Raw genomic sequence first — 19,630 nt, 5'->3', positions numbered from 1 at the left:
TAGCTAAACATCTTCCTTACTATGTTCATTTCAATGTCTCTTCTAAAGGAGAGAAATTTGTATCTGGAAAATTTACCCCTACTCTCTTTCCCTCAGATTTAGTCATTCTCCACAGGTGATGCATGAGAGTGACATCTATTGGCCTGTGGTTCATTACAGAGCAGGGTCACGGGGCAACAGGTCACTCTCCTTACCCACCAAGTCCTCTTTCTCTCTGGTATACTTTGTGCTCATACAGTAAAACCACCTGGGCAGGGTCTCGCCTATCCACTCTCATATCCACCCCCCATCCCTACCTGCCCTCCCGCCCTCTGGACTGTCTCTGTTCACCTGAAGCTAGTGTATTTTGAGGGAGGCCTGTGTGCAGGGCCTGTCATAGCATGACAGTTATACCTGTGTCTTCAGTTTCTAAGATCTGGAATTTTCTGTAGTCTGATTTACCAGGAAGCCCTACATGGAAGTGAAGGTTGCTTTCACAGATAAATTCTCTACCCCATTTCCCTGATGGTTAATGACCTTTGGATGTACTTTCCAGAATTCTGTAGGGGAGAAAAAATAAGTACTGAGATCTAGACTCCCCAGACACCTAACACCAATCACGCCTAACTATTTTCTGACTTATGTTTTATTATTTGATTTTATTTTTAATCTTATTTTATTGTTATATAATTTTAATTTATTTTATTTTTATTTTATTATATATATAATTTTATTTAACTAATTCTCTAATGTCTGTAGCTACTGACTGATTTATGTGCTAGAATGTAAATTAGTCAATATAAATAAATAATAAAAGAATAAAAATATAATATATAATAAAATAAAAAGTAATAAAATAAAATTATATAACAATAAGATTAAAAATAAAATAATAAAAAAAACATAAATCAGAAAATAGTTAGGCGTGATTGGTGTTAGGTGTCTGGGGATCCTAGATCTCAGTACTTATTTTATAATAATGTTAATTAAGACTTCCCTGGTGGCTCAGACGGTAAAGCATCTGTCTATAATGTGGGAGACCCGGGTTCGATCCCTGGGTCGGGAAGATCCGCTGGAGAAGGAAATGGCAACCCACTCCAGTACTACTGCCTGGAAAGTCCCAGGGACAGAGGAGCCTGGTAGGCTACAGTCCATGGGGTCGCAAAGAGTCGGACACGACTGAGCGACTTCACTTACTTATAATATTAATACTTGGCTATCGGGCTTCCCTGGTGGTTCAGCAGTAAAAGAATCTGCCTGCAAGAGCAAGAGACGCTGGAGACTCGGGTTTAATCCGTGGGTGGGTAAGATCCCCTGGAGGAGGGCATGGCAACCTACTCCAGTAGTCTTGCCTGGAGAATTCCATGGAGCCTGGCAGGGTACAGTCCATGGGGTTGCAGAGTGGGACAGACTAAGCCTGCATGCACAGAATGACTAGCTTTATTGCTCCTTTACATGGAGCCTCCATGACCCCCAGACAGACTCAAGCATTTCTGCCCCCTTGTACCTCCTGTGCTCTGTGCCTGGCCATTAGCATAGTGTATTTGTAACTGTCTGCCTAACTTTCCCTACCACCCTGTCATCCCTTTAAAGACAGGACTTGATCTGTGTATCTCTGTGACACTGGACTGCCAGGGAAGTCCTATAATCAATTGCATTTTTAAAGGGGTAGAGGATGCACAGAAATGCACTGATGCTTCTAAAATACTGATGATACTGTTCTCACCAGCCACCAGTGCACTGCGTAGTCATCAATAAATAATTTAATGAATTCATTTGCAGTTCCCTGCAAGGAGGTCCTCCTTTCCATGAACCAACATTCTGTTGCCCACAGCTCTTACTGAGTAATAGACAGAAAGTTATGGACCTTCAGAAACCCACAGAGGGGCTTGGCCTGTGTGTGATCATGATCTACAGCTCACAGCTCTTGGATTGAATGCTAGGCCTTTGCTTAGCAGGTGTGTTCAGCCCACTTCCCTTACAACTTGTCTTGGAGAGTCCAGGAAACGAGTTCTTTGGAGAGACTCTAAGTTCTCTAAACATAATTGCCTCTGTGTGTGCTGCAAAGTATAGGAGATGTTTCAGATAACACAGATAAAATTCATACCTTTTCCTCTTAGGAGATGAATTCAAATCACTTCCCTAATTTTCAGGGCAACTGCAGTATTATAGATAATTTTAATTAAGTGTATTATTCTGAGAATTTCTGCTTAGACTTCTCAGTATTTGGGAAGCATCAGTGCCTTTATGTGCATCCCCTACCCCTTTTGGGCTTCCCTAGTGGCTCAGCTGGTAAAGAGTCTACCTGCAATGTGGGAGACCTGGGTTCACCTGCTGGGTCAGGAAGATCCTCTGGAGAAGGGAATGGCAACTCACTCCCGTATTCTTGTCTGGAGAATCTCACAGACCAAGGAGACTGGCGGGCTAAAGTCCATAGGGTCGCAAAGAGTCGGACATGACTGAGCAACTGACACTTTCACTTTCCCACCTCTTTTAAAATACAACTAATTACAGAACTTCCCTGGTGGTCCAGTAGCTAAGAGTCCGAGCTCCCACTGCAGAGGGCCCGAGTTCAATCCTTAGTCAGGGAACTAGATTCCATATGCCACAACGATATACCACATGCTACAACTAAACATCCTGCATGCCACAAGTACAAGATTCTGCATGCCCCAACTAAGACCTGGTGCAGCCAAATAAATAAATGAATGCTGCTGCTAAGTCGCTTCAGTCGTATCCGACTCTGTGCGACCCCATAGATGACAGCCCACCAGGCTCCCCCGCCCCTGGGATTCTCCAGGCAAGAACCCTGGAGTGGGCTGCCATTTCCTTCTCCAATACATGAAAGTGAAAAGTGAAAGGGAAGTCGCTCAGTCATGTCCGACTCTTAGCGACCTCATGGACTGTGGCCCACCAGGCTCCTCTGTCCATGGGATTTTCCAGGCAAGAGTACTGGAGTGGGGTGCCATTGCCTTCTCCAAATAAATGAATAAATATCTAATAAAAAAAATACATGTGACTTAAAATCCCATGCTCAGAAATAGCCATGACATATTTGCAGCTATTTCCCCATATATACATATACATATCATTTTAATACTATGTTATAACATTTTGTCATTTAGTAATATAAACATCTTCAATGTCAATAAATATACATCTGTGACATCATACTTAATGACTGCATTGTTTTGCATTGTAAATGTGGAGTTTTCAGCCTACTGTGGTTGAACATTTAGGGTGGCTCCTGTTTTCTCATCTTACAGAGAGTGTTACATAGGATTGATAACAGTGGTTAAGTGAAGAAATACACATACAGCGTTCAGAAGAGTGCCTGCCACATAGTAAGTGCTGTGGATTATGACCATTTCTATTATTTTCATCGTCTATTTCCTCAGAGTCATTCTTGGAAGTGGAATTAGGTAGTTAAGAATTTTGACACATTTCACCAAATTTTCATGCAGAAAGTCTCCATCCTCTTGAGAGAATGAGAATGTTTTTTTCCTGAGTCTTGCCAACAATGTACACTATCCTAATTTTTATTCTGGCCCTACCAATAAGCAAAAAAATTACATCTTATTTGAATTTGCATTTCTTTGATATCTACTGAGATAATCACTGCTGTACTTTTTAATACACAAATAGGTTTATTTATTTTGGAGAAATAAAAATATGATTCCTCTCCCTTCCCATGTTTCAATCAGAAAGTTCGTCTTTTTCTTACTGAATTGTATGATACTTTTCTCTCTACCATGTTGGAGTTTTCCTCCCAGTTTACTGTCTGCCTTTTAGGTTTTTTTCATGGTGTTTAGCAAAACACAAATTTTAAGTGTTTGATTTAATTATATGAGTCCTGCTCTCCTTTTCACAAGAATGATGGTGAACAGGAACAGACACCTACCTCAGCCTGGGTCAATCACATTCTCTCCTGGAAATCTGGAATTGTTGTCAGAAGATCATCGGTTCATTGCTACATGTGAGTAAATATAAACCTCAGGAGATATGTGATGATTCTTCTTGCATTGGGTTAAAAAGTACAAAGGGAAAGGGAAGGGAAAGGGAAGTCGCTCAGTCGTGTCCGACTCCTTGCGACCCCGTGGACTGTAGCCCACCAGGCTCCTCCATCCATGGGATTCTCCAGGCAAGAGTACTGGAGTGGGTTGCCACTGCCTTCTTGCATTGGGTTAAAAAGTACAAAAGTAAAGTATAATAAATAGGGACTTGCTGGATGGTCTAGTGGCTAAGACTCCACGTTTCCAATGCAGGGGCTTGGATGCATCCCTGGTCAGGGAACTCGATACTACACACCAAAACTAAGAGTTTGTATGCTGCAACTAAAGATCCCACGTGCTGCAAGGAAGATGGGAGATCCTGAGTGCTACAACTAAAACCCAGCACAACCAAATAAATTAATTAAATTTTTAAAAAAAGAACAGTCATGGTCTCCCCTGTTTCCACCTCAGACCCAATCTCAGGACCTTCTTCCCACAACTCCTCATGAATCAGTCTTTAAAGGGTTAATGTTTGGCACCACAGAGCCTCTTGAACCGAGCTGTACCCTCAGGTCACAGGACTGAGTTCTGATGAGCTGGTAACTGTGCCATTCCAGTTTTTCAGTATTTTGAATATCACCCCTGCTCGATTACAGATATCACTAGAGGACTTGCCTGGTAGTTCAGGGGTTAAGAATCTGCCTGCCAACTCAGGGGACATGGGTTACAACCCTGGTCCAGAAAGATCCCACATGCCGCAGAACAACTAAGCTCGTGCTCTGTGACTACTAAGTCTGTGTGCCTGGAGTCCATGTTCTGCCACAAGAGAAGCCACCTCAGTGAGAAACCTGCCTGCCACAACAAAGAGCAGTGCCAACACGCTGCAACTAGAGAAAGCCTGCACACAGCAACGAAGACCCCGCGCAGTGAAAAGAAAAAAAAAAAAAGATATATATATATATATATATATATATTGCTAGAAACTCTTGCTGGACCCTCCAGTTGAGGCATCCCTCTCATGTTGCAGTGTGACACTCGCCAGAAGGAGCCCAGCTAAGGCCACCTTAAGATGGGAAAGTTGGTGGGAGAATTGATTTTACCATTTGCAGCCATTGAACCTCTTAGAGGCATGGTTAATATTAAACCCCAGGGCAATGGTGGCCTCATTTAAGCCACGACCATGCAGTCTCTTTCACTTCTGGCCCCTCCTCTCCTGCCTTACTACATGCCCTCAGATCAGGTTCACACTTTTTTTCTTTATCGAATATGTTACAATGTTGCTTCTGTGTTATGTTTTGGGTGTGTAGGATCTTAGTTCCCTGACTAGGGATTGAACCCGCATTCCCTGCATTGAAGGTGAAGTCTCAACCACTGGACTGCCAGGGGTGTCCCCAGGTTCACATTCTTATCCCATCTGGGTATTCCTGCCTCCAGACTCCTTTTCGATGGGTCTTTCATCTGGCCTCCAGTTCAACTATCCTGAGTGCCTCAATGATTAACCCAAATGGTGCTATGCTGGGAGAAAGATAAACCTGTTCATCCATAGACCAGGGTTCAGGTTCTTCCCTGCCACTTCATTAGCTGTGGGACCAGACAAATGATGCAATTCCAAAATCAGGGTTTCCCCCTATTATTATCATCATATGATAACAAGGACCTCCTGAAATCTGCATTATACTTACTGTGGATTGTTCATCTCCTCTGCTAGTTTGCAGGCTCTTTAGTGCAAGAACCTTGTCATATTCATCTTTCCATTAGTGCCCATCTGGTTCTTGATTGACAGTACACCCTGGACGTTCCTGCTGGTCCAGTGGTTAAGACTCTGCAGTTCCACTGCCAAGGACGCTGGTTCAATCCCTGGGCCCGGAAGTTCCACATATCTTGTGGTGGGGCAGAAAAAAAAGAAAGAAAGTAGACCCTTAGTTCTGAAGAAAGGAATGGCTACCCACTCCAGTATTCTTGCCTGGAAATTTCCATGGATAGAGGAGCCTGGTGGGCTATAGTCCGTGGGGTGGCAAAGAGTTGGACACAGTTGAGCAACACATACACACACACATCCTTAGTTAAAATACATTCTCACAGGGTTGAACTGTGAATCAAGTTCCAAACATCAGATGGGTGAAAATGCAATCAATCCAGATGTTTCATACTTCTGGATAATAAACAATTCATTTCCTCCTTAGATGAAACTAGTCCTGGGATTTTTTATTTTTTAACACAATCCCAACAACTTCTGTAAAACATTAAATGACTTTTTTTTCTGTATCATTAGATACAATGGACCGGGAATCCCAGCACTTTTACACCTTAACTTAGCAGCTGGCAAAATGAATGACCAGAGTGACCCCTCCCAGCAGAGCACATGACCGACCACAGCTGTGCATGTTTGTGAGCATGACTGCACCAGGACAGGCGCTGAGCCACTGGGTGGAGCAGTGCACTCTGGGGAGAAGGCTTATGACATTTCCCCTATGATTTCAGAAAAGAAAAAAACTTTTTCTTATGAGTTGTTTCTGCTCAATGACAATAGAAAATGGCATAGCGTGTACATAGGAGAAGGGGGTAACAGAGGATGAGATGGCTGGATGGCATCACTGACTTAAAAGACATGAGTTTGGGAAACTCTGGGAGATGGTGAAGGATAGGGAAGCCTGGCGTGCTGCAGTCCATGGGGTCCCAAAGAGTCCAACAGAACTGAGCAGCTAAACAACAACAAATACAGATACAGGGTATCAGCCATCCCAAAGTGGAAGAGCTTTAAACATCAATAGTCCCAGGAGTGTGAAGGTGAGGCAGACATTGTTAACTAGTTACTGCTCAACTTTCACTTCCTCTTTTCCCTTAATGACAAAATCCCAGTTTTATTTGGGATGACAATCTAGATAGCCTCCCTTAGAAGGCTAGGTTCCAGCCCATGTGATGTAAATAGAAGTGCTCTGTGGAACATCCAAATAGGCTGCTTAAAGGAAGATGACTCCATTAAAAAGTGTGCTCCTTTTGGCTTTTCTTCTTCCCTCCTTCCTCAGGATCAAAGTCATCTTGCCCTTGAACTTGTGACCTTGAAGATGGAAGCCACAGACCAGTATGAAGGAGCAGGATGAGAGAAGAGACAGGGTGCCAGATGATCAAAGAACAAAAATACAAGCCCTAGATGCTCAGTTTCCAGCTGCTTTTGTGAGAGAAAAATCAAACAATTATCACAAAGGCCTCTGTCTTATTTAAACCATTCTTTTTTTTTACAAATTCAGTTTTATTTTATATGTGGCCTATAATCTATCCAAGCAAGATATGTTAGTTTGCTAGGGTATAAGACTCTTGAGAGTCCCTTGGACAGCAAGGAGATCAAACCAGTCAATCCTAAAGGAAATCATTGTCTGGTATCTTTAGAGCCTTACTCTGTTGAAGTGATTCTCAGCTAAACATTATGTCTGTTTTAACTTTGATAAGTATTTCCACTTTTGTTATTTATTAGTGGTATCTTTTTTTGAAGTGTCAGATGTTGTGACTATTTAAAATAAAATGTCATTATAATTTTAAAAAAAAATCCTAAAGGAAATTAGGATTATATACTCAGGAAATACCCTGAGTATTCATTGGGAGGACTGATGCTGAAGCTTCAATACTTTGGCCACCTGATACAAAGAGCTGACTCAATGGAAAACCCCTGATGCTGAGAAAGATTGAGAGCAAGAGGAGAAGGGGGTGACAGAGGATGAGATGGTTGGATGGCATCACTGACACAATAAACATGAGTGTGAGTGAACTCCAGGAGACAGTGAAGGACAGGGAAGCCTGGCGTGCTGCAGTCCATGGGGTCATGGAGTCAGAAATGACGTAGCAACTGAACAACAACAACAAGGTACAGACCAGGTGGCTTAAACCAGGGGTCCCAAACTTCTGGGAGCTAATGCCTGATGATCTGAGATGGAGCTGATGCAATGTTAACAGGAATAAAGTGCATAATAAATACAACGCACTTGAGTCATCCCAAAACCCCTGCCCCTGCCCCTGGTCCATGGAAAAATTGTCTTCTACAAAATTTGTCCCTAGTGCCAAAAAGGTTGGGGACTGCTGGAATAAACAACAGAAATTTATTTCCTCACTGTTCTGGAAGCTGCCAAGTCCCAGATCAAGGTTGGGCTGGTTTCTTCTGATGCCTCCCTCCTTGGCTTGTAAATGGCCATGTTCTCCCTGTGTCTTCACGTGATCCCTCTATATATCACTGTGTCCAAATCTCTTCTTTTGTATGGATACTGGTCATACTGGATTAGGGTCCACCCCCAACAACTCATTTTAACTTAATTCCCTCTTTAGAGATCCAAACAGTCACATTACCAGGTACCGGAATTAGGGCTTCCACATACAGAATTTGGGAGGATACCGTGTAGTCCATAACACCAGGCGGAAGTAAAGAGGTTTATTATGGCTCTTTTTTCTTTTGGTAATAGTATAAAAATTGGGGTGGTGCTAGTGGTAAAGAACCCGCCTGACAATGCAGGAGACATAAAAGAAATGGGTTTGATCCCTGGGTTGGGAAGACCCCCTGGAGGAAATGGCAAGCCACTCCAGCATTCTTGCCTGGAGAATTCCATGGACAGAGGAGCCTGGCTGGCTACAGTCCATGGGGTCACAGAGAGTCGGACACAACTGAGAGACTAACACAACTGACATGACTGAAGTGACTTAGCATGCACCCATCAACAGGGTAATAAGGAAATAAAGTACAGGTATATTAATACTATATTTTATTAATACTGTACTATACTATACTTCCTTGGCAGTCCAGTGGTTAAGACTTTGCCTTCCAATACAAAGGATGAGAGTTCAAACCCTGGTCAGGCAGCTAAGATCTCACATGCCTCACAGCTGAAAAACCAAAGCATAAAACAAGCAATGTTGTATCAGACTCAATAAAGACTTTAAAAATGGTCCATGTAAAAAATTATTTTAAAAAATCAATGCATACTCTACTGCACTATAGTCAAACTTCACGTCATATTGCTAAGTCAAAAACCCTTAAAATGCTAATACGCATAGCAACTTGTAGTGTGGTCACGTCAGTCATTCAGTCATGTCCGACTTTGCAACCCCATGGGCTGTAGCCTACCCGGCTCTGATGTCCATGGATTTTCCAAGCAAGAACACTGGAGTGGATTGCATTCCCTTTCCCAGGGGATCTTCCTGACCCAGGGATTGAACCCAGGTCTCCTTCATTGCATTCTTTACCCTCTTTGAGTCACCAGGGAAGCCCATGCTGACATAAACACACATATAAATGCAACCGTTTCCAGAGACACTTTGGTGTTTATAAATGTACAGAAAAATGTATACAATATTCTAGAGAGTGATAACTGGTTTGTGTGGGACAGAATTGTGGCTGGTGTAGAAGAGAACATACTGTTTGTACAATGGTCGAATATTTTACAGCTACAGTAAGGGATTCGTGTCTTTCTCATCCAATTAAAAAATTAAAAGTCAGCAGATCAACTATTTAAAATCCGTGGAAAGTATTTCTGGCCTGAAACTTTTAAAGCAAGAAACAAACAGAATAATTCAACCTCCAAAAGGAATAGACAGAGCCGACAATATGAGGTTAAAATCAGAAGAAATACTTAAGTTGTTTTACAGATGAAAAGTTATGATTTTTTTTTTTTTTAAAAACCTTTTTCAGTTTCAAGAGATCACAGTAATATGGAGAGACGGACTGAATTCTTTCTACTGAGCAGCAAATCACTGGGCCCAATCTGTTTGTGCTTTTCTGAGAAAGCTGCGTAACCTGCCACTGGCTTTTTTAAAGGAAATTGTAGGAGACTCAGAGGAAGCGTGTTAATTCGTGAAACGGGCTTTCTTGGAGCAAATGAGCTCCCAGAACTTCCAGCTCCACTTCATTTCACAGGCGAAAACCTGAGGCCTCGTGAGGCGCTGTTGGAAGATTCCTAGAGGCTCTGAAGGAACTTTTGGACCTGACTTACTCGTTAAGACAGAAAAAGGTCGACCGCTGGCAGAAAATGAAGGAGAGCACCACACTGGGCAGAGAGCCTATGCTGGACCAACGGGAGGAGGCGGCGGGGCGGAGCCAAAATGGCGGAGGAGGCGGGGCTTCCGGAGGTGGGCCCGAGGAAATAGGACGGGGCGGAGCCTGGTAGGTTACCGAAGCCTGGGAGGCGGGGCCAAGGGGGTGGCCTTGAGCCCATGGAGGCGGGGCTGAGGGCGTGTCCCGCTCAGGCACCGGCAAGGGGCGGGCCCAGGAAAGAGGCGGCCTGGGGTGGGGCCAGGCTCGCGCAAGTCTGGTCCACGCGGCGGCGCGACGCTGTGCGGCGAAAATGGCGGCCTCCGGCTGGGCGCGCGCCGCTGTGGTTTTTCTCTGTGCCTGTGATCTGATGCTGCTCCTGCTGCTGCCGCCGAGGGCCTTCGCCGCCGAGGGCCCGGCCGAGACACCCGGCGAGGCCACCCCACCTCCCCGGAAGAAGAAGAAGGATATTCGCGACTACAATGACGCCGACATGGCCCGTCTTCTGGAACAGTGGGAGGTCCGCAGCGCGCGCACACCCTCCCGGCTCTTCTGTCCCGGGTCCCTTCCTAGTGACCTCTTACCTCCTCTGTCTTGGGACCCTTTACACCTCCGTCTTGGTGTCTTTCGACCCCTTAACCTCCTCTGTCATCATGCCAATGGCCCTTATGACCCACTCCAGCTACCGCTGACCCTCAGTGCCCTCCTCTGACCACTTCCCCATCAGTGTGCCGACCCGCGCCCAAGCCGTTCATCCCAGTGTCCTCTTTTCACCGTTCCTCGGCCCACTCCAGTCACGAGTCAGCCTCTCACTCTTCAGCCCTATTTGTCATCAGTGCCCTGGTCTCCTCGGCGTTGCTCCCCGTGGTCAGCGAGCCCTTCTAATGAACGGCGGGGGGAGACCACTCCTGAGAACCTGGTGCGTGGGTGGGTGAGGGTTGAGGAGAGGATTATCTTCCAAGAGCGCAGTTTCAGCTTTCGTCGTTCTCCCGTGTTCTAATTAAGGATTCAGTTCTCATTTTGGTATATGTCCCTGCTGAAAGTTTTTGTAAGTTTTGTGCGTGCCTTTAATTTTTTAGACGGGGTAGGAGGGTTTATTAAAGGCTAGTGGTTTTTTGTCGTGGAACTCACATTTTTCGTTCAAGGGAGCAATGACTTGGTATTGTGCGAGTCAATTTTCTGGTTACTTGAATGAGCTGGAATGTGTAATGGCAGGGAGAGGGTATTAACCTTTTTAGGTGAAGTTCACTAACCAAAACCATGGTTGCTGCCTCTTGCCCATCCAAAGGTGGTTGTGTTTTCCTGGTTCATTTGCACTGCTGGTGAAGTAATGTCAGAAACTTGGGTTCCACTGCATGTGTGACCGTGAGTGAGTCATGTTTCCACCCTAGACCTCAGGTTCCTTATGTGCAGAATGAGATTTTACTAGATGATTTCTTCCACTGCGTTTTATTATATTGTGGTTTCCCTTGTGTTTATGTGGGCTTCCCAGGTGACTCAGTGGTAAAGAATCCGCCCGCCGGTGCAGGAGATGAAAGTTCTATCCCTGGTCCAGTAAGATTGCCTGGAAGAGGAATTGGCAACCCACTCCAGTATACTTGCCTGGGAAACCCTCTGGACAGAGAATCCTGGCAAGCAACAGTCCATGGGATTGTAAAAGAGTTGGACACAACTTGGTGACTGAGCATGCATGCACGTGGTGTATGTATTAAATAGAGACTTTCAGACGTGAGTTTTAGTACCATCTGATGTATTGACCTTGGTAGCTTTGTGATCCTCATTTTCCTTATCTTTAAAGTTAGATAGCATCCCACTTTGCAGGGTTCCTTTTAGGTGAATTGAGCTCCCCTTTGCAGACACTGCAAGTGTGAAAGCCCTGCCCCAGCAATTGCAGTCTCTCTGTGGGAGAGCAGATCCATCTCTGGGTGCTTTTTTATCTCATTAAAAAAAAAATTTTATTTTTGGCTGTGCTGGGTCTTCGTCACTGTACACAGGCTTTTCTCTAGTTGTGGTGAGCAGGGGCTACTCTCTAGGTGCAGTATATGGGCTTCTCATTGTGGTGGCTACTCTTGTTGCAGAGCACGGGGGCACTAGTCACATGGGCTTCAGTAGTTGTGACACATGGGCCTAGTTGCTCTTTCTGGACCAGGGATCGAACTCATGTCGCCTGGTTTGGCAGGCAGATTCTTACCCACTGTGCCACTGGAAAATCTAAGGGTGCTTTTTTGAAGGAAGTGGTAACCTCCTCCCCTGGTGGGGGTCCCTAAGGTCTTCCCCCACCCTCTGCCAGTGTGAAAGTCATCGCTGCAGGGAGAGGCCTGCCTCAGGTGTGTGCAGGGGAGTTGCGGGGAGGGGCAGGAACGGTGGAGCTCCTTCCACTGTGGTAATGAGTCCCATTTGGTGTAGAAAAACCAAAGGTGATTCTTACGTTACTGTAACCAGGGAAGGGGTAGGTAGGAAGATAGGAGCAGAGCCAGACAAGTGAGTTTGTACTTCAGTGTCACCCTGTCAAGCCTGTGACCTTGAGTCAATTATTCGCCTTCTCTGGGCCTCAACCACAGCTCAGTTCAGTGTGCATCCTACAGGGTTGTCCTGAGTGAAAGTCGCTGTCCTGTCCAACTCTTTGCGACCCCGTGGGCTATACAGTCCATGGGATTCTCCAGGCCAGAAATACTGGAGTGGGTAGCCATTCCCTTCTCCAGAGGATCTTCCCAACCCAAGGATTGAACCCAGGTCTCTCACATTGCAGGCAGATTCTTTACCGTCTGAGCCACCAGGGAAGCCCAAGAATACTGGAGTGGGAAGCCTATCCCTTCTCCAGCAGATCTTCCCAACCCAGGAATTGAACCAGGGACTCCTTCATGGTAGGCGGATTCTTTACTAGCTCAGCTATCAGGGAAGCTCTGTCCTGAGGTGGGATATACTAAATGAACAATGCCTGTGACATAGTAGCTGCTCAGGAGATGGTAGCTGGTCTTATTATCAAGGAAGGACCTGGGAGGAAGAAAAGCATTTACGGAATAAGGGAGTTCAGCTCTGTAGCTATGAAATTTGAAAAACAGCATTGGAGAAGTGGTGAAGCCAGTCAAAAATGCAAGACTGGCTTGGAGGCAGGGCTGCATAGAGTGTGGGAAAGGCCACTTGGTCACATTCTGCACCCCCAGCCCTGCCTGGGGGTGAAGGTGTGATTGCTTTCAATTTAAAGGAAGCACTAGAACAGGTAAGATTACTCAGGGAAGCAGTGCAGCTAAGAGCAGACCTGGACAGTTGCACCTACATCTAAGGTGGGGGTTTTTCTGTCGGGCCCGGCTCCTTGTGACTCTGTGGACTATGGCCTGCCAGGCTCTGCTTTCCTTCACTATCTCCTGGAGTTTGCTCAGATTCACGTCCATTGAGTTGATGATGCCATCCAGCCCGTCTCATCCTGTCTGTAGCCCACCAGGCTCCTTTGTCCATGGAATTCTCCAGGCAAGAATACTAGAATGGGTAGCCATTTCCTTCTCCAGGGGATATTCCTGACCCAGGGATTGAACCTGGGTCTCCTGAATTGCAGGCAGATTCTTTACCATCTGAGACACCAGGGAAGTCCATACTATCTCCTGGAGTTTGTTCACACTCATGTCCATTCAGTCTGTGATGTTATCTAACCATCTCATCCTCTGCTGCTATCTTTTCTTTTATATCTATGGTACTGTGTTTTTTCTTTTCTTTTTGTAACTGAAACTCACAGTCAGACATATAAAATAGAAATTAAAGGTCCTTGAAAAGATCCTTACTCTTGCTGTGTGCGCTAGACTTCTGATTAATTATATTTTCGTGAAAAAGAAATGGTCCTTGTAAGCTATGGAGTTAATGCCATGACTGTTAGTAGAATCAGCTTGAAAAATAAAAATATTCTAGGTTGTTGACCCAACTAGAAGTCTTGACATATTTTAAGGAGACCATAAATAGGTATTATGGAGAAATAGAATAGAATACAGTCAGAAACAGCCTGTGAGTTTGGCCACCAGGAGTTCCTGTGTACTTTAAGAGGGTGATTTCAATAGTTGTTTGGAAGCTGGATTACAGAGGGCCATGAGTCTCAGCAAACTCCAGGAGATGGTGAAGGACAGGGAAGCCTGGCATGCTGCGGTCCATGAGGTCACAAAGAGTCTAACGTGACATAGTGACTGAACAAGTGGTAACAGCACCATGTATTAAGTATGTGCTGCTTGCCTTTTATGTCATTAAATTCCCAGACAGCTTAGCGGGGAGATCCTGTGATCACCTCCCTCCCCATTATAGGTGGGGGCCACACCCAGGCCCACGCGACAGTGCAGCTCATTTGCTTTCCTGCAGGTCGCCAGCAGCTCTTCCAGAGCCAAATGAGGAAGAAATGGGTCAGTTAAGAGGGTGGCAGAGTTGAGGAAAAGGTTGGCCCCACACTGCTAGGGCCGTGGGGATCACCCAGTTCTGCTTTTCGTTTTATACGCCAGGAGACAGGCCTAGAGGTTTATGAAGTCTGGTCCAAGGCCATGCAGGTGAGTTAGGGAGCTGAAGCCAGATCAAATATGGATCCCCTTCAGAGACGGCTTTAGAATTATCTTGTTCTCTTATTAAAAATATGTTTAATACAGGACATTACTGTTGGTGTCTTAAGCCTCGGCCCTTCAGTGATTTGTCAAGAGGCCCACGTAGTGCTATATAGGGGCTTTTTGTTTCATTTTAGGTTGTTTTGTTGTTGTTTTCAGTAATAGCTTTATTGTGATATAATTTACATGCCTTTTAGTTCACGCATTTAAAGTGTACATTTCAGTGGTTTCTGGACTGTTCAGAGAGTTGTGCAGCCAGCACCACAGTCAATTTGAGAACATTTGCTTCACCCCCAGAAAGAAACTGTGGTCTCAGTCACCCCTCCCCGCGTTCCTCCCCGCCCTCCAGCCAGCCCCAGGCAACCTCTCATCTGCTTTCTGTCTATAGCTTTGTCTACTCTGGGTGTTTGGTATAAATAGACTCCTGCAGTGTATATGTGGTCTTCTCCTTCACTTTCTGTGACGTTGTCAAGGATCACACATATGATAACATCGAGCAGCACTGGTTTCTTTTCCTTGCTGGAATTAGTCTTTTCTCCAAGGAACAACTGGTTCTTTTGTGTATTTTTAATTCATTTATCTTATATTAGTTGGCATTCTGCCATTAGTAATTAATTGTCTTGTTTATTTCTGTGGGCCTGGATCCAGTAGTTCTTACTTTGTTTGGGAAGTTCTAAACCATTCTGTCATTATTTTGATTTTCAGATTATTCCCAGTTAGGCCCACAAGCTCTGCTTCATGCTGGCTTCTGTGTCATCCTGACACATCCCCCCATAACTTCCCGAGCACTTTCTTTCTTTCTAATACAAGAAGATGTTTCAGACTAATTTTCTGTTTCCTTTGCCAGAATTAGCTTTTCCCCCGTGGAACACTAGTTCTTTTAAATATTTTTATCTTGTCTATCAAAAAATCATAGGCTCCTTCTGCTGCCTCCAATTCCAGCCCAACACCATGGGTGCATTCTTCTACTTTTGTATTTATAACTCCCCACCCAAAGGGAAGGACCCCGCTCTCATTATCCTCAGCGCATCAGTAGGTGTTCCCTTCTCAAGCCCAGAGTTCACAGATCGTGATTCAGTTGCTCAGTGGCATGTGGGATCTTCCTGGCCCAGGAATCAAACCCGTGTCTGCTCCGTTGGCAGGCAGATTGTTAGCCACTGGGCCACCAGAGAAGCCCTTCTGCTGTGATTTAGATCAGAAACCTACACCTGGCCCCACATGCGGACATCCTTGCCTTTGCCGACTGCAGTGCACACTCTGTGTGACGCTTCCCTCCCCCACCCCCCATCCTTACAGAAAGACGACGACATAGAAGAAGGAGACCTCCCAGAGCACAAAAGACCCTCCGCACCGATAGACTTCTCGCAGATAGACCCAGGCAAGCCCGAGAGCATACTGAAGATGACGAAGAAGGGCAAGACGCTCATGATGTTTGTCACCGTGTCAGGAAACCCCACCGAGAAGGAGACGGAGGAGATCACCAGCCTGTGGCAGGGCAGCCTTTTCAACGCCAACTATGATGTCCAGAGGTAAAACTACAGCCTTCCTGAGAAACATGGGCTGTGCTGGGCTTCATCTCTGTTGGTTTAATGGGTGCCATTCCTGGCACCACTTAGCAGGGCCCTGGACCTTTCCTGTCTAGCCTGTCTGCTTTTACATTTATTTACCTAGTTTACGTATTTTTCTTTGAAGAAGACCACTCTGGTTTGGTCAAAGCCAGTAAATTTATTTGTTTGTGTTCATATCTCATTTGATCCAAAAGCCATTTATCTATGTATTTTGAACTTCTCTGTTATCTGAGTAAGAAGCTATATAGCTTAGCCTCTGTGGGGGGTGGAAAATTAGTTGACGTTTGACGGTGTGCCTCTTGCTTTAGAAGTCCCTGCCCATGGGAGAAGCTCTTCTGTGTAGCTGTGTTCACACAGAAGCTTGGACCAGACTCTCTTACTTTAAAGTGAAGGAGTCTGGTCATCACGGGTCAGTATGATCCTGAGATGCAGTTTTGAGGAATTTCCTTTTTCTTTGTCAATAACAGTTTCTAAAATGTAGTGTCTTCCAATATTTTAGTTCAGGAAGTACAAAAGGAATCAAAAGGAATACTCAGAGTGTCTAGGGTGGCAGAGTGCTTTTGTGAGCAAGTAGACACTTGTGGGAATGAGTGAGTGCTGTGGTGGTGATGCGCCCAGAGCGCTCACTGATGCATGGAGGCAGGGGTCGGGTGGGGGGTTGCTTTACACACGCCCGGACTCTGTTCTGTTCCTCTCTGCTCCTTGGGACCTGCGGAGCGTGGACATGCTTGGCTGCTAGCGATTAACCTCCAGGGTTGAGTTCTGTCCAGTCACCGAGCATCCTCCTGAGCCCTTTGTGGACCTCTTGTGACCCAATCCAAACTTGTGTTTGTCAGTCTCTGTCAGCAGAAGCCTTTTGTCACATGAAACCTTAACTGGGCACTTAGGACTGTAAAACAGACCCAAACATCAGCCTCCCCTCGATTCCCTGGGAGAGGCCCTGAGCCCCGCCCATCTGCAGCCTCCCAAGGCCCCCTTCTGTCACCTCCCTTCCCATGAGTAGCCCCTGCATCACACACACAACCCAGGTCCTCTTTCTCTTTTGATCTGAGCCAAGTTGTTAAATAGTTTAGCCAGCTAGTACTTTCCAACAGTGAATGTCAACAGCTTCTAGGCCTGGGGAAATAGGACACTTTGTTCTGTGTTCATGTAGAATTTGAAGAGGATTCTTTTTTCTTAGTTGAGTGCCGCAGGCCTGTTTTGAACTGTTAGCCCTGCACCAACTGTGTGCTAACCGTGGTCCCCTGTGTCTGTCCAGGTTCATCGTGGGGTCAGACCGTGCCATCTTCATGCTGCGTGATGGGGGCTACGCATGGGAGATCAAGGACTTCCTGGTCAGTCAGGACAGGTGTGCCGACGTGACCCTGGAGGGCCAGGTGTACCCTGGCAAAGGGGGAGGAAGCAAAGAGAAGAATCAAACCAAGCAAGAGAAGGGCAAGAAAAAGAAGGAGAGAGACCCGAAACCCCAGGCTTCGAAGGAAGACAATCGGGCTGGGAGTAAGAGGGAAGAGCTGTGACGGGATGGCCTCGCTGTGCAGAGGAGGAGGGCATGGGCGACCACACACTCACAGGCTTCCCGTCTCCGCTGAGAAAGGTCTGCCATGTGGCCAGTTTCTGGTCAGCAAAAGAATTACTGTTTAAAAGGCTTCACGTAAAGAGGACAGAGGTTTTGTAATTAACATGGAACACTGACAGATTCACGTTTACCATAAAATCACTTTCAGTGGAAACCTGCAGGTGTGGCTTTTTCCCACTGAAATGTGGAGGCGTCTCTGGCTGGACTGTGGCACTGCACCCCTGGCCTGACCTGCAGCCGTCTGTATTGTTTCTCTTAAACAAAAGGATACCAGGTTCTCATCAGACGAACTTAAGACTCTCAAATGCATTGAATCAGGCTCTTGCAGACACCATGTCCATTACTGTGAAATTAAAAACAGGCCACAGGAGCACCACTCAGTGCTCCACACCTACATACACAGTCAGGACGCCAGGACACGTGAATCCCGAATCTCTGCAGAAGACACAGAACAGAAAATCATGCAGCTTGAAAATCCCAAGTAATCACTTGAAATTTATTGGATTTAAACCCCTCTCATCAGTTACAGAGAACTCTTGATATCAGTCAGATTTTGCGTGGTCTGTGAATCCAGGGGTTCTGTCCAGACAGGACCTTACTTAGGACAGTTGTGCTGGTGTCACGAGTCATGTGCTCCATCTAACGTGACAATTTTCCAGGGTGTGAATCGGGCATCGGCCAAGCTTCTAAACACGTTCCTTCGATAAAGTGCCTGAACTTGCGGTGATTTTGTATGGTACTGATACGATGTGCTACCTGTTACTGTCTGGCATTGCTGTGTCACAGCCTGCTCTGAGTGAGAGTTACAGAATTTATATCCAGCTGTCATTTCTAAGAACTAAAATGATGTGTTAAAGGCTTCCATCGTCATTTTAGCAAATTCAGAGAAGTTTAGAAAACATCATCATTAAAGAATGGTAGAGTGAAACGTCTCCCCCTTCCCCCCGCTGCCACTGCCTTGACCCGTGGAAGCTACTGTTAGTTTGTTTTCATGAAAAAAAAACAAACACACTGACTGGTTTATAGTGATCTGTAGGATGATATGTGTTTGTTTTGGCCTCATGGTACCTAGGTCCCCTTATTTTGGTAACTTATTTTCTAATTTCCATGTACTGATCCATGCACTCTTCATTTTCTGTTCTGTGCTGGGTTGGTGGGGCGGGGGTGTGGATGTTTGCCCTGTGGGCCCCCCACTCCATGGTGGAATTAATCCTAGGGTGAGTTTGCATGAGCCACTTCAGGAATCCCTGGTGACTCAGACGTTAAAAGAATCTGTGATGCAGAAGACCTGGGTTCAGTCCTTGGCTCAGGAAGATCCCCTGGAGAAGGCAGTGGCAACCTGCTCCAGTATTCTTGCCTGGAGAATCCCATGGACAGAGGAGCCTGGTGGGCCACAGTCTATGGAATCTCAAAGGGTTGGGGACACGATTGAGTGACTAACACACACACCCCCTGGGAAGAGGTGTTTTCTGTTTCTTGCACAACTTGCACCCAGGGGAGTGAGGCTGGAGCTGCTATTGCCACCTTGTCCCTCTCTAGGGGAGAACTGTCTCAGGCTGGAGGATGAAGCAAGCAGTGGGGAGAAGTAGGGAAAGAGCAGAGTCCTGGTGGGGTCAGCTGAACGCCTGCATCGAGCCCTGCCTGAATTCGCCAGCCCTGCCACAGGTGTTTTCAGTTTTCACTTGGGCCTCTTGTTAGGTTTCTGCCATCTGTGCCTGTAGTGGCCTGGGCCACTGTCCTGATCCAATGTATATCTTTTTTAAACAGAAGGGCGTTCCTTCACCCAACCCGACTCATGTTCCCTTTGAACTGTCACAACGTGCCTGTCCGTCTCTGCTTCCCATGGGACATGCAGCCACATCAGCCTGTACTAAAGAAGCGTCTGTTATGTGCTGGGCTCCACTGAGTGCCAGGGACAGTGTGCCCGCAGCCCC

General features: G+C 45.9%; 1 protein-coding gene across 1 annotated transcript; it reads left to right on the top strand.

Moving 5' to 3' along the window:
- The first annotated feature begins 10,294 nt into the window (after positions 1-10,294).
- Positions 10,295-18,707, top strand: MESD (mesoderm development LRP chaperone). Its single transcript, XM_052659720.1, has 3 exons — positions 10,295-10,501; positions 15,849-16,081; positions 17,379-18,707. Exons 1-3 carry the CDS (start codon positions 10,295-10,297, stop codon positions 17,635-17,637), a joined length of 699 nt encoding a protein of 232 aa, XP_052515680.1. The 3' UTR covers positions 17,638-18,707.
- The last annotated feature ends 923 nt before the right edge of the window (positions 18,708-19,630 follow it).

This window comes from Budorcas taxicolor, chromosome 21, assembly GCF_023091745.1.
Source record: "Budorcas taxicolor isolate Tak-1 chromosome 21, Takin1.1, whole genome shotgun sequence".
Classification (NCBI taxonomy): domain Eukaryota; kingdom Metazoa; phylum Chordata; class Mammalia; order Artiodactyla; family Bovidae; genus Budorcas; species Budorcas taxicolor.
This window is presented reverse-complemented; position numbering and strand designations above follow the sequence as displayed.

Coding starts and splice junctions, on each gene's coding strand:
- MESD (XM_052659720.1), top strand. CDS start 10,295: ATGGCGGCCTCCGGCTGGGCGCGCGCCGCTGTGGTTTTTCTCTGTGCC. Junction 10,502..15,848: donor GTCTTCTGGAACAGTGGGAG/GTCCGCAGCGCG, acceptor CCATCCTTACAG/AAAGACGACGACATAGAAGA. Junction 16,082..17,378: donor GCCAACTATGATGTCCAGAG/GTAAAACTACAG, acceptor GTGTCTGTCCAG/GTTCATCGTGGGGTCAGACC.